General features: G+C 44.9%; 1 protein-coding gene across 1 annotated transcript; it reads left to right on the forward strand.

Moving 5' to 3' along the window:
• Positions 1-6,238: 6,238 nt before the first annotated feature.
• On the forward strand, positions 6,239-8,835 carry LOC112899872 (probable L-ascorbate peroxidase 3, peroxisomal). The gene is made up of 9 exons (XM_025968518.1): positions 6,239-6,502; positions 6,625-6,749; positions 6,860-6,909; positions 6,977-7,042; positions 7,134-7,182; positions 7,421-7,503; positions 7,645-7,724; positions 7,836-7,938; positions 8,436-8,835. Exons 1-9 carry the CDS (start codon positions 6,384-6,386, stop codon positions 8,637-8,639), a joined length of 879 nt encoding a protein of 292 aa, XP_025824303.1. The 5' UTR covers positions 6,239-6,383; the 3' UTR covers positions 8,640-8,835.
• Positions 8,836-13,483: the final 4,648 nt, after the last annotated feature.

Here is a 13,483-nt window from a genome sequence, read left to right on the forward strand (position 1 = left end):
CGTTCATAAAGTCCGAAGCAATGATTAAGTCATGGGCCATAAGCCGATTTACTATATGACAAATAAAGCTAAGAACAGATTTCATCATAAAGAAACGCATCTAGCCGATAAAACTTAATCTAATTGTCACTATCAGTCGGATCGGACTCAACCGAGAATTAGTTGTTCAATCTAATTAAGACGATGAATATCCTTGTCAATATAACAAATATCTAAACCAAGATCAAATAGACTGTAAGATGAGTGATTGAACAAGTGTATAAACTAAGCCGATAGAAGCTTGATTAAGATAGGATAACTTGTGAAATCCATTAAGAACAAGGGATGATGCAGCCTCATGAGAACTTGATAGAAATCGATAAGTCATCATATCGGCTAGATTAACAAGAGATCAAACTATGCAGCCTTGCTAAATTTAGATGAGATCGATAAATTGGTAGACAAACTAAATGAAACTATAGCGATGCGCCGGTAATTAAAGCCAAGAGAATCTGATAGCGCGAAACTTACATATAAACCGGAGATCGAAGCGATGCAACCCCGTTCACCGAAGAAGTCGTTGAAAACTACTGCTACTAGTACTCCTAGGGTTTTTCGATTTGCCAAGAAAAGTTATATTGATTGACGATTATCGTCATAGATCCTGACTGCCCCTATTTATGCTTTGAAAATAAATGACTCCTAGTCGATTACGATAAACCAATCTCTACTAACAGAAATAAACTATGAGACTCTCCCTAAAGGAAATCAGACTCCTAAAAAATTTTCGACTGACATCAAATCCTAGTCCGATTCAATTTACTTCTTAGCGCCATTTTTGACCGAGTCCGAACATCTGTGATAAGCGCCACGTCAGCTTTGACCATGACCCCTGACAGCTTTAACCTAGACGCTCCATCGGCTTTCTCCAAGACTCCATATCGGCTTCTACCTGGTCTCTTCATCTTTCTATAAATATATTTTTAAAATTTCTATAAGTATATTTCTATTGCAGCCGTATAAACTTTTGTTTCCCGAGTATGCATGATTTGTTCTATGTACATAAGTTTTTGTTCAACCTCTGATTGTGTAATCGCAGTGTCTTATTTCAAACATGCAAAATTTTATTTATGCATGATTTGTTCTAGATATATAATTTTTGTTTAAATACAACAATTTTTATTCCTTTCCATGTTTGTAATTTTCGCGATGAGAGTGCGAATTTCTGATTTGGTAATTGCTCTTGTGGAAAGCGGTAACTCTAGGTATTGGATTGGAAAAGGTAGTACCTGGCGGAGAAGAATCCTGGAATTCCTCCGGTTTGTCCTCACAAGTCACAACCATAGATTGGCGTGATAGAGCACTTCTCTAGGTTGGTTTCGAGACCAGATGCTGTCTGTGACATCCCGGCCTAACAAGAATGGATTTGAGCCCACTAGTGCCCAAGTGTTAGTGGCATGGCATGTGTAGGGATTTGTCCCACCTTACTAGTTTAGAGTGAGTCTCACCAACATATAAACCCAAGTGCCAAGTGCATTTCAACCCCCGGGTTAACCCTTTTACGCGAAGCGAGGATGAAAGTGTAAGCAGGGTTGGTGCGAGTGCGTGTTTTACTTAACGTGCGAGTAGAACTGAGCCATATTTGGAACTGGTGCGTTACACTGTCCCAAACACTTCAAGGATCCCGGCGACACTTCGAGCTTCCTCCTCCGTCGGGGAAACCGTGAGGATCTTGGAAACCGTGCAGTGTCAAGTATTTAGAAAAGTAAAAAGTGATCAAAGTTGCCAAGTATTATGAAACGGAGGTTGGTACCCATTTGGTAGGCTCCTTGAGAAGTTGTTGAAGAAGCCGTTCAAAGAGCGTGCCAAAGAGACCCTAAATATGGCAAAACCGTCTGAATTATTCCGGCTCAAGTGCGATAGTCATCGCTATTTAGCCGATATTAACTCAACGCACTTTAAACGGAATAACCCATTGGTCTGTCGGATCTCCGCCCGATACAACCACTGTTTAATAGGATCGAAGCAGGTTTACCTCGCACGAAGGCGAGTTTACAACCACAGTACAGCTCATCCACTTTTAATTTACAGATATGCAAATACCATTACAAACCTTGTTCAAAACTTAAAGTAAACTTATACAAACAGTGTTTAAACCGACAAGCTTAACTGCTTGTCCATGCTCACAGCGGAAGGGAAATAAACACGCGACTACATACGTCGCAGAGGTTGACACCATGCTCACCCCAATGCCTGGTGTCACTCCGGAGGGTCACTGTCAGCCGGGGACGGATCCCACTCTACGGACCAGCCATGCGGAACAGAAGCTGGCCACGCAGAACTATCTGCGGGGTTCTCGAAGGTTATACCTGAAAATGTTACTAGCAAGACTGAGTATTCGAATACTCAGCAAGGCTTACCCAGGGTTGGGTATACTTTAGTCCGTAACTAGACTCATGAAGGTATTGTAAAGGTTCTGGGTTTATTTTCAGCTGAAAAGCAACAAAGAGTATGATCTACTTTCAAATTTTAGCTTTCATGTTCTAGTAATCATCCATTCTAGGTTAGCACCTACACTAAGCAAGCAAGGTAGAGATTATCATTCACTATGATTATTTCATTTATGGATTCACTTCTTACTCTATGTGGCAGAAGGAATAAGCAGTCCCAATTTCCGCGAGAGACGGACGATTCTGAATCGAATTTCAACCTTGCAAGTTAAACCTAACTCACACGCTTGGAACATCCAAAGTTCGTTCCGAAGCAACCGTTTCCCTCATATTCCGGGTTATGGATCAGGGCCACCACAAAGCGACTGCAGGACCGTACGCACACCAATTGTGCAGGACATACGTCTGTAGCGCGACTACATGATCGTACTCCTGTCTGCCTTGTAGAACGCACTTCCACACGTCGGTGCGTGTAAACATAAAATAAAAGTCGAGTGGTGGAGACATGTCCATTTGCCGGGCCACTCAGGTACTAGGCTTACCGCTTTACCATATTTTCGCGGCATGTGGCTAGTACTTTCAAACGCTTACCCACCACTACCACACACAGCGACCTTAACAACTTTCATCAAAACAGACAGGGTAAAACTCTAGGTCATGACATCGTACATGACCCTGTCCATCATCCTTATAGTGATTGCAAAATAGTAAACATGCAACTCATATATCGCGCGAGTGACAGGAAATCACCCGACTTCTACCGGTCCTATTAGCAGAGCATCTACTCGATAAGGACTCACGTACAATACATTGGTTCCTAGGATTCAATGCATCTAGGGTTCCATTTCATCTCCTAGACTTAATGCAAGATATAATATATAAGTATAAGATTGCATAATGTAGTAATTTGAAATACTGGGTTATGCATCGGGGCTTGCCTTCATGAGTGGAGGTGGGGGCAGGGCTATCAGAGACTTCCGAACTTTGGTTCGGGGCTTCAGTTAGATCCTCGGCGACGTTTATCGGGTCTTCGAAAAATCCTTGGTCTTATCCCAAGACCAACTCGTAGTCTCCGTCGTCAAGCGTCGTTGATTCTACATGATATGCAACAATTTAATTGAGATAGTGCTTGAGTTAAAGATTTTATTTCACGATAAAGTTGCAATCCAACAATTAACATACATGAACTCATGAAACAAGGGGGTTTAGCCTTGAATTATCATTTATAATTACGTTATGATTATAGTATTGGATTTACTGAAAACAGGAATTAAGACATTTGAATTTGAATTCAAATTTCCAAGTTTAAATTCAAAACTTAGGTAAATAGAATTATAAAGTCTTGAAAACTTAATTATAGACTAATTATCAACACATTAGATTATGACAAAAAGATCTAATCAATTAAGCTTAAGGAACATGCTTAATTAATTTCAAATCCTCTCAAATTTGAATTAACCAAATTCAAAACAATTTAAACTACAAAACAGAGCTAAGTTTGAAATTTTTACACAAGCTCACACATGGCCTATAGAAGTTACATGCCAAAAATCACAAGAAACAAAGCTAATATGTAGAAGTTATGTACAAAATACCTTTTAATCTTAAGTTTAAAATAGATTCAAAAATATTTAGTTTCAAACTAAACTTAATTAATAAAAGTTGTAGGGTTTGAAATCTAGTTTCCAACAAAATTAGTTTGGCAATTTTTGGATTTTTCTACAGTTTTCTACAAATTTTACAAGGCAGCAGCATTATTCACATGAAATAACAAACCACAAGGGGGGGGGTTCTCGGTATTTTTACGCCTGGGTCCCTGGAATATTAAAAACCCTTGCACTTATGCCCCTGCCAGGCCCTGACGGCGGCCGGCCGATCGGCCCCGACGCGTTCTCGCCGGCGGCGAGGTTACCGGCGGGGAGGGGCTGACCGGGCAGGATCTACGGGACCCAGGGAGCTGTTTGGGAGGGGAGGTGCACGACCGACGACGGTGGAACACGACCGGCGACGGGGAGGTGCGGCGGCCGTGTCGGGTCACCGGCGAAGGGCCGGTGAACATGAGCAAGCAAGGCGCGCACGAGCACCGGTGAGCTGCGGGGAGTCGACCTGAGTACCTGGATGGGCTGGAGGTCAAGCGAAAGGGGCTGTCGACGGTGAGGTCGAGCTCGGGCGGCTCCGGTGAGAGGCGGCTCGGGGTGGGAGCAATTCCGGCGAAGGAGGGCCGGGGGCTGAACCGGATCAGGTCGGGGAGCTAGGGGAGAAGGTGGGGAAGCATTGGGCTGTCGGGATTTGAGCGGGGTGGCGTGGTCGAGGGGAATTCCGGCGAAGGAGTGCGGCGGCGGCTCGGTGTCGCGAGGAGGAAGAAGAGGGAACAGGCGAGGGAAAGGGGTTTGGATCGGCTTTATAGTAGCGCATTGCTTCGTAGAAGAGGGGGAGAGGAGAGGTGGTCACGGGATCGGGCTCAAGACGGCGGACGGCGCCGGCGGTGCCCTCGGATGCGTGGTAGCTGCTCGGCTCCGACGGCCCGACGTGGCACGGCGAGGGGAGGACAGCGGAGGCGGCGTGGCGGTGGGAGGAGGGGTGGGGCGACGCGTGGAAGAGCGGCGCAGAGCGGCAGGAGCTTGGGAAGCGGCCGGCGGCGGTGGATCATGCGCGCGCGCAGAGGCAGAGGAGATCGGGGACTCGAGGAAGACGATGGAGGACTCGGTTGCAAAAAGCAGAAAATACAGGGACCTTACTGTAAAGCATAAATAACTTTCACACCAATGCTCAAATGGAGATGGGCCCAAAAGCAAAAGTGTATGATTTTTCAAAATGTACAACTTTGCTTTAAGGTTCATCCACGGAAGAGCTAAGGAGTTGGAGTTAAAATAAATTTTAGCAAAGATTCTAAACTTTATACAAACCCTATTTAAAAACTACACCACAAATATATCCAAAAGGTAGTTTCACCTACTTTTGCGATTTAAACACAAGTTTTTAACTTTTGCAGAACAACCCTCATACTTTTGAATTCTATCCTCCATGTTCACCCATTTAGCACAAAAGGACTCTAATTTAAATATAATTATATAAGTAACCCTTTTCCCTTAGTACTTAAATTTTTAAACACACTTTTAGCACATTTTGCATATAATATTACACTAAAGTTTAGGACGTGACCACACTAATTACCTGAGTGTCACACTAAATTATGTGAAAATTGCCATGATGGCTGGGGTCTCGAGAGGCATAGAATAGTCCTTGAATGACTGAATCAAAGGTTCCAAAACAGAAACTTCTCTCATGCTCGTGAAGCACAAGTCTAGAAGAGAGGGGAAAACTTTTTTTAGTTACAGGAAACAGTGGGTGAAAGAAGAGATTTTCTTTAAAACGCAGAGGTGACATCATTTGGTAAACTGCAGACTTATTACAGTCATGATAACACCATGCGGTTATCCGTGGCATGCTCTTGTTATGCCCTCGCACCACAAATTTGTTATTTTTGTTTCTCGCCAATGTGAGCCAATTTAAATTTGAAAATTTCAATGTAGGATAATAATTATTAAACCTTCTATCCACGATTTATAGTGAAGTCACAAATTTTCAACGTGTAGCCTGGTAAAGTCTTTACTTGTCGCTGATTTTACAGCAGGGGATTTAACAATGACCCATCAGATGAGAAGGTATGAAAGTGGTAGAAAGCTCTGCAGCCTTAAGAATCCAATGAAATCGATTCAACCTCGATCCTCCCCTCCAAAACACGTTGCTTTACTCTGGAGACATCCCTTGCCTTCTCCACGCCTCCACTCCATTCGATTCCTCTTTTCGCTACCTTTTTCTCCATCCCTTTCCTACAAAACCAGAGCTCCCCTGCTTCTCATCCCCTGCTCCGAAGTCCAAACCAGAGCAGAGCTCCCCTGTTTCCTGACCAACAGCTTCTTCTTCAGTTCTTCTGCTTCCAGTTCAGCAGCAATGTCAGAAGTAGCACCCGTGGTGGACGCAGAGTACATGGCGGAGATCGAGAGGGCGCGGCGGGACCTCCGTGCCCTCATCGCCAGCAAGAACTGTGCGCCCATCATGCTCCGCCTCGCGTACGTCCTCAGCCTCTTCCGTTAAATACCTCTGTCCCCCATCTGTGGACAGTGGTCTTGTACTTTTTTGCTTACATAGTTACATTTTCTTGCAAAACCTCCAATGTCGATCGACCTTGCAGATGGCATGACGCTGGCACTTACGATGCCAAGACCAAGACCGGAGGCCCCAACGGATCCATCCGGTTCCCACAGGAGTACAGCCACGGCGCTAATGCAGGGATCAAGATTGCCATTGACCTTCTAGGTCAGTATTTCTTCCGTCAGATACATCTTGCAGTAGCAGTAGCCACCTGGTCCTTTTTTAACGGCTCTCATCAAACCGAGGAAGTCTTAATCATGTTTCCTGCTTTGCAGAGCCAATAAAACAGAAGCACCCCAAGATCACATATGCAGACCTGTATCAGGTAACACAGCTACATCTGCAGGCACTAATTGATATCAGACCATGTCTAACACTGTTTGGTCGACCAGCTCGCCGGAGTTGTTGCCGTCGAAGTTACTGGTGGACCAACCATCGATTTCGTTGCTGGCAGGAAGGTGAGTCAGTACACGAGACTAGCAAAGCTAATCATGGAAAGGAGTACACCATGTCAGGGTTTCTTATCTGGTTTTTCGTTTTTGAAACCAGGATTCTTCGGTTTGTCCAGAGGAAGGACGCTTGCCGGATGCGAAGCAAGGTAGCTTCCCAACACATCACTGGCACTATCTAGTACAGTGCTGGTCCAATGATTTTCCATATGATCTTTTGGAATGTGCTACATCTTCGCAAACGAAACAAGGGCTACAACCTCGCAATCGGAAATTTGCAATGCAGAAGAATTCTGCTGATCTACTGCAAATAAGAGGTTGCCTCCGACAAAGTTACTGACAGTGTTTTTTTTTTTCTTTTTTCTTGCTCCTGGTATTGGTGATAAGGTGCTTCACATCTTCGAGACGTCTTTTACCGAATGGGATTGTCTGACAAGGACATAGTGTCACTTTCTGGTGGCCATACTCTGGTAAGTAACATAATTACACATTATCATAGATCTGTATTCCCTCCTCCGTTCTCAAATATATGACGTTGAGGATAAGAAAATTTGTTCAGATTTCAACTAAGTTGTTCTGAACATGTGCATCCGCTATGGTATGATTTTCAGGGCAGGGCCCGTCCAGAGAGGTCAGGATTTGATGGCGCATGGACTAAAGATCCACTGAAATTTGACAATTCCTATTTCGTGTAAGCTTAAATCTCACTTGCTCAACAAATGAGCGACATTGCGTTACCCATTTTTTAAGATCGTGTAGTAATGTTGCACCTGTGTCCATCGCTTTGCTGGCTATGATACAGTGAGCTGCTGAAAGGAGAGACTGAAGGTCTCTTGAAGCTCTCTACTGACAAGGCTCTTGTGGAAGATCCTGAATTCCGTCGCTATGTTGAAATATATGCCAAGGTACACACATTTCAGTTGCCATCTTCCATTCATGCTCCAACGGCTCCTGAAACAGATGAGTAGCTGTTTTCCCATGAGTCCGAATTGTTTAACTAAAGCATCTGTCAGGTTCACAGTGATACTTTCTCCATTTTATTTACTTTTTAGTTTTCTTCCCAAGCAATAACAGAATTCCTGCAATCTTAAGGTTCAATTCTAAAAGACAGATGATACTTTCTCCATTTTATTTACTTTAAGTTTTCTGCCCAAGGAATAACAGAATTTCTTAAGTTTTAAGCTTCAATTCTAAATGACAGATGATACTTTCTCCATTTTATTTACTTTTAGCTTTCTGCCCAAGGAATAACAGAATTCCTGCAATCTTAAGCTTCAATTCTAAAAGACAGAAGAAATTTAGAAACCTTGTGAACATGCTATGCACAAGGCTCCTTTGTATACCACTTTACATTGATCCCTGTTTGATCACTAATCATTAATTTGTCAATCTTCTGTCGCAGGATGAAGAAGCCTTCTTCAGGGACTATGCAGAATCGCACAAGAAGCTCTCCGAGCTGGGCTTCAAGCCCCCTCGCTCTGCTTTCTCGTGCAGATCCGGTAATAAACAGAAGTCCTTGCTGGTACAAGCTGCAGCTGGGGTTGCAGTTGCTGCTGCAGTTGTCGCATGGACATACATCTGTGAAGCCAACAAGAAGATTGGCTAAACTTCAGCTCATCGTACAGCAATACTGGTGGGGGAGTTGAAACTAAAAACATTTCGATGATGTGTACTCGTACTGCATCTAGTTGTGCTACCATGCACGTTATGTTGTGAGCTGTGAATGAAATAAAGATAATTATAGAATGAAGAGAGCAACGTACCAAAGTAAAATATATGAGAAATAATATGATATGGTCTGATTGACTTGGTGACTAAATTTACTGGTTGAACTTGCTCGCGTATCAAGTATCATTGACTTGCATTCATTCAAAGATGACAGGGACGTGTCTTTATATTATCTAAAGATGACCTTTACTCTTGGTGCAAAAGAAAGCCGAAAGTCTTCGATTAAAGAAGGCGGTGAAGTTAATACATTATAGCGCTACGGATAGCCACTGTAAGGCTGTGCTGCGCCGCTGGTGTGAGAAATTTGAACATGTTAAAGGCTGATCCTCCTGTTCTCTCTACCATTCCCTAACCTTCACAAATACTGCATATGCTATACGCTTGCATACTTCAATATATGTTCAGGCCGGCTTTTGCCTGTAGGTCCTCTCAAAAAAAATTTTAATACATTAGCTCAGATTTTAAACTAAAAATCGTAAGTCAAACATTGCCTCAGAGCCAATGGAAACAATATTGATATCATGTCTAGTCTTTCAACAAAGCCCTGCACCTGAGGCATGCTTAAGAGGAGGAGAAAACGAATTGGAGATGTAGATATTGTATTTTTCAAAAAGATAAATTCTATTAATATCAAGTAGCGTTACATGGGATGATACAACAATGCTTGAATAAATTCCCAGCCCCTGCTAGAAAAGCACAAAACCTATCAATGAAGAGAAGAAACTGGCACTCTAATGACTATCAATCCGTAGACACTCATGTGCATGGGTAAAAAAATTCTCGGCCATTTGTGCCAATCCCTAAGAGGCCACTGCAACTAATTCTTGTGTAGTAGGCGTCCATAGGATAGCCCATGTACGAAGCAATGCGAAATTGTGAAGATAACTTGAAAAAAGAAGTTTGTTTGTTTTCAAAGATTAGCGCATTACACACAAACCAACATGTAGTCGCTGCTCCAAGTAAAACTGGATTTTTAAAAATAATAGTACTTTAATGAAAAATTATAGAAATAAATGTTAAAAAACAAAAACTGCAGATTTAGTCCCCTGTCGGCTGCCCAATAGCCGATAGGGGTAAGCCGATAGCCTGCGTGGCACCTGACGTGGCTAGACCCAAGCCGGACCTGGACCCGCGCGTAGCGGGCTGTCGGGCTGATTGGGCGTATCGGATCTTGAATATCCGGCAGGCCTATCCTCGCACCAGTAATCTGCCCATCTCGTTGCGATGAAGGTGCTCAAAATCCTAGCTTCATGGTGCCTGCGCTGCCTCCTCTGCGCGACGACCAGGTTCTCCTTCGCCGTGGTTACGCCTTCCGCCGCGGCCACTCCGAGGAGCTCCCTCGAGGCCATGCTGGAGACGATAAGGAAGCGTGATGTGCAGGACGAGGATGCCTTTCCTCCCGCCGTTGCAGGCGCGGCCACGATGTCGTGGCCGGCCGCCCACTCCGACTCCAAGACGACGGTCAGTGCCTCCTGGGTTCAAGCTTGGAAATGGTGAGGGCTTGTCTGTGGGTACGGTGCCAGTTGACGAGGCAGCAGACGTCGCCACGGGCGGCGCCACCATCTCCACGGACAGGGCGGCCGCTGGCGTTGTCCACGCGGCCGTCAAGATCACTGTCGACGATCCCAGGTCGCGGAACTCTGAGCCTCTACGCGTGCGCGCAGAGGGCAGCCGCAAGATGTCCGAGCTGGAGCCTGCCCGAGGCAGGTGCTGGAGGTGCTTTTGATGCGTGTCCTGCTTGCTACTGCTACACGCTCGTGGCGGCCACCTAGCCTGCACGGCTGCACGTCCAGTTGATCTGCACTCTACAGTGAAAGCACTCGAGACTCGTCCAAATACCTGTGCCGGGGCCGAGGAGGGCGCGCCCCCGCACGTGTGTCGTCCCGGACGCCCGCAAGTTTGGCGGCGGGGTGTCGGGGAGTTCGGCACCGCGGCCCTCGGGGAGCAGCAGCCGGCGGCAATGGACGGGGAGGCGCCGCTGGCGGCGGGACGCGGGGGCGGCGGGCCGATGCGGGTGGAAAGCAGGAGGCCGCTGGCGCCGTGGAAAGCGACAGTGGTAAAAAAAGGAAGGGGAGGATTCGGAGGAAGTAGGATGGTGTCGGCTCTTCAGCGGCCGACTTCGGCCTATCGCCACCCACAACCCACGAGTGCCCATGGAGCATGGGTCGTTGCTAGCGTGGAGCCCCCACTAGTGCCCACGAAGCGTGTACCGTTGCTAGCATGGAGCCCCTATCGGTCACCCGCGGGCTGATAGGGACCTATTGGCCACTCAGTCCTGGGAAGCCGACAGGGTACTATATCTGCAATTTTTCTTTTTCGACATTTATTTCTACACTTTTTCATTGAAATACTGTTATTTAAAAAATCAAGTAAAACTAGAGATTTAAGATTGTTATAAATCCCTCTCAGCCAATTTTCAAACATATATGTTACACTGCGAGGCTTCGGAAGACCGAATGCCGCATGTATTATTGCCCACACCAAACGTACTAAGTGATAATAAAAAAAAGATGTTGAATTGTTTCATCTACATGGCAAAAGCAACATCGTTTACTACCTTGCCAATTTCTCTTAATTAGATTATATTTCAGAATTACCCCTTTACGAAGGTACCATAAGAAGATTTCGATCTATAAGCGAACTTCTAGTTTTCAAAGCTGTTGGTTAGTATTTGAGACTTCATTATGGATCAATGCCTACTAATGTAACTTTACTGAAAAAACTCCATTCTAGTGCAAGTTCCATCGGAATTCGTCAATTATCTTACTTAAAATAACATTAGTGATACATGGAAGTAAATTACTCCACATCACCAAATTATTACGAATTAGATTTCTTGTATAGCATAGTTATTAGGATTCGACCATGCAGGAGGTCCAAACGGGGAAAACTTTACCGAGAGCCTCGACGTGTCTGGTTAAAAGATCGGTTGTGCAAGTGATCCGGAAAAGAACTATGGAACCACCATGTTTTATCAAGAAACCAGTACAAAATTGGACAGTAAACCGATATATTCCATATCACCATGCCACTTTCCAACTGGTTAGACCAAAGAATCATTGTGCCGGCGGATCATCTAAACAACCGTCATTTGTTTATGCTAGCGGGTGATATAAGCGCACCATCAGCACAAATGGTCCGATCTATAAAGCCGTTCAACACTGCTGATGACATATAAGCAGCCAGCCACCTGGCCATTTGTGCTAGCGGTGGCTAATACCGACCACCACCGTTGTAAATAAGAGGCGTCAGCACAAACCGTTACTGTACTAGTGAATTTTGTTGGTCACACTTTCTTTGGCAGCCACAACTTGCCTAGTGTTAGTTATGGCAAGGTTAGGCACTAACCAAACAGACCCTAACCCTTATGATAGTGCAAGCACTTACTAATTTTTTGTTATCATTGAACCATTTGCACGCCAGGTCAAATGCTTTTTCAAACACAGAGAAAGATGAAGGAGTTGTGGCATAGAGGGAGCACGCATGTGTATGCATGGTCAAAACATGTATCTAATGCAATGTGAGGTCTGAATGCTCCTTATTTTTCAATATGAATGCAGTGCAAACAAAGAAGAGGTGCAGTGAGAATAAAACAAGCCCTAGATTTGGTATTTGTTGGATGCTCAGTAGTTATGTGTTGCGTGTAGAATTGTAAGTTCAATGATATAATAGGCTGTCACCTCTGTAGGGTAATTGCACACTAATTTTTTTCGAAATACAGTAAAAAGTGAGAGCACCTGTGTATCAAGTTAAAGACTCGAATCCAGGTAGGCACGCTACAAAGAACCTTACCACCTAAGCTACACTCAATTTGCTTCTTGTATACTAATTTCTATAAGGGAGTGATTTCTTCGTATCGTAGTCCATATAGAATGGCATTTGCATATTATGACGTGCGATCTCCAATATGCAACTTTGACCAGCACTATTTATTTGAAGATTATAATAAAAGTAATGAAATTATCAGCTATGAGCAGATGTAGCGGTAGGTTCGTACATGTTTACAGGGACTTGCCACAATATATGCTTAATTGTCTTAATATTTCTTTATTATTAATGCATGGTAGTGTGGATGTTACAACATTACTGCAGTTTTGGGCTTAAATAGTAATTATAAGTGATTTTAGGTCGCTGCATATATGTAAAGCATTTGAGTTGTCATCTGGGTCGATTGAATTGTGCTCGTCAGGGGTCAGGGCTGCTGAGTTGCAGCACGTTGCCGAACCAGAAGAAATGGCAGGGGTAGGCGGAGCAGAAGGCCTCGAGCGCCGTCATGACCAGCAGCACGACGGAGGCGAGCAGCGTCAGAATCTTCCACGACCTGAACACGTACCTCTTGAGCATCTTGTGCGCCCTCACCGCCGCCGTCCGGTCCCGGTCGTGCGCGTTCACCGCTAATATCACGCCGTCCAGCCGCGACACCATGCTCACCCGCGCCGCGCGGCACATCCCGTTCCACATGGCCGCCGCCTCCCTGTTGCTCTTCATGCGGTTCACCAGCGCTACCGGAAACGCTGTCTTTACCGGGTGTCTGAGGCTTTGCCGAGTGCTAAAAATCGGACACTCGGCAAAGAGACTCTTTGCCGAGTGCTACACTCGGCAAAGAAAAACACACGGTGAAAACATCCTTTGCCGAGAGCCAGACACTCGGCAAAGAAAAACACTCGGCAAAGAATACTTTGCCGAGTGTCGGGCGCTCGGCAAAAGACGACACTCGGCAAA

The sequence above is a fragment of the Panicum hallii genome, chromosome 7 (genome assembly GCF_002211085.1).
Source record: "Panicum hallii strain FIL2 chromosome 7, PHallii_v3.1, whole genome shotgun sequence".
NCBI classification, from domain to species: Eukaryota; Viridiplantae; Streptophyta; class Magnoliopsida; order Poales; family Poaceae; genus Panicum; species Panicum hallii.

Bases quoted from the DNA above. Each gene is read 5' to 3' on its own strand.
- LOC112899872 (XM_025968518.1), top strand. From the start codon at position 6,384: ATGTCAGAAGTAGCACCCGTGGTGGACGCAGAGTACATGGCGGAGATC. The intron at 6,750-6,859 runs GTCAGTATTTCT...CCTGCTTTGCAG, and splicing joins GATTGCCATTGACCTTCTAG to AGCCAATAAAACAGAAGCAC. The intron at 7,043-7,133 runs GTGAGTCAGTAC...TTTTGAAACCAG, and splicing joins ATTTCGTTGCTGGCAGGAAG to GATTCTTCGGTTTGTCCAGA.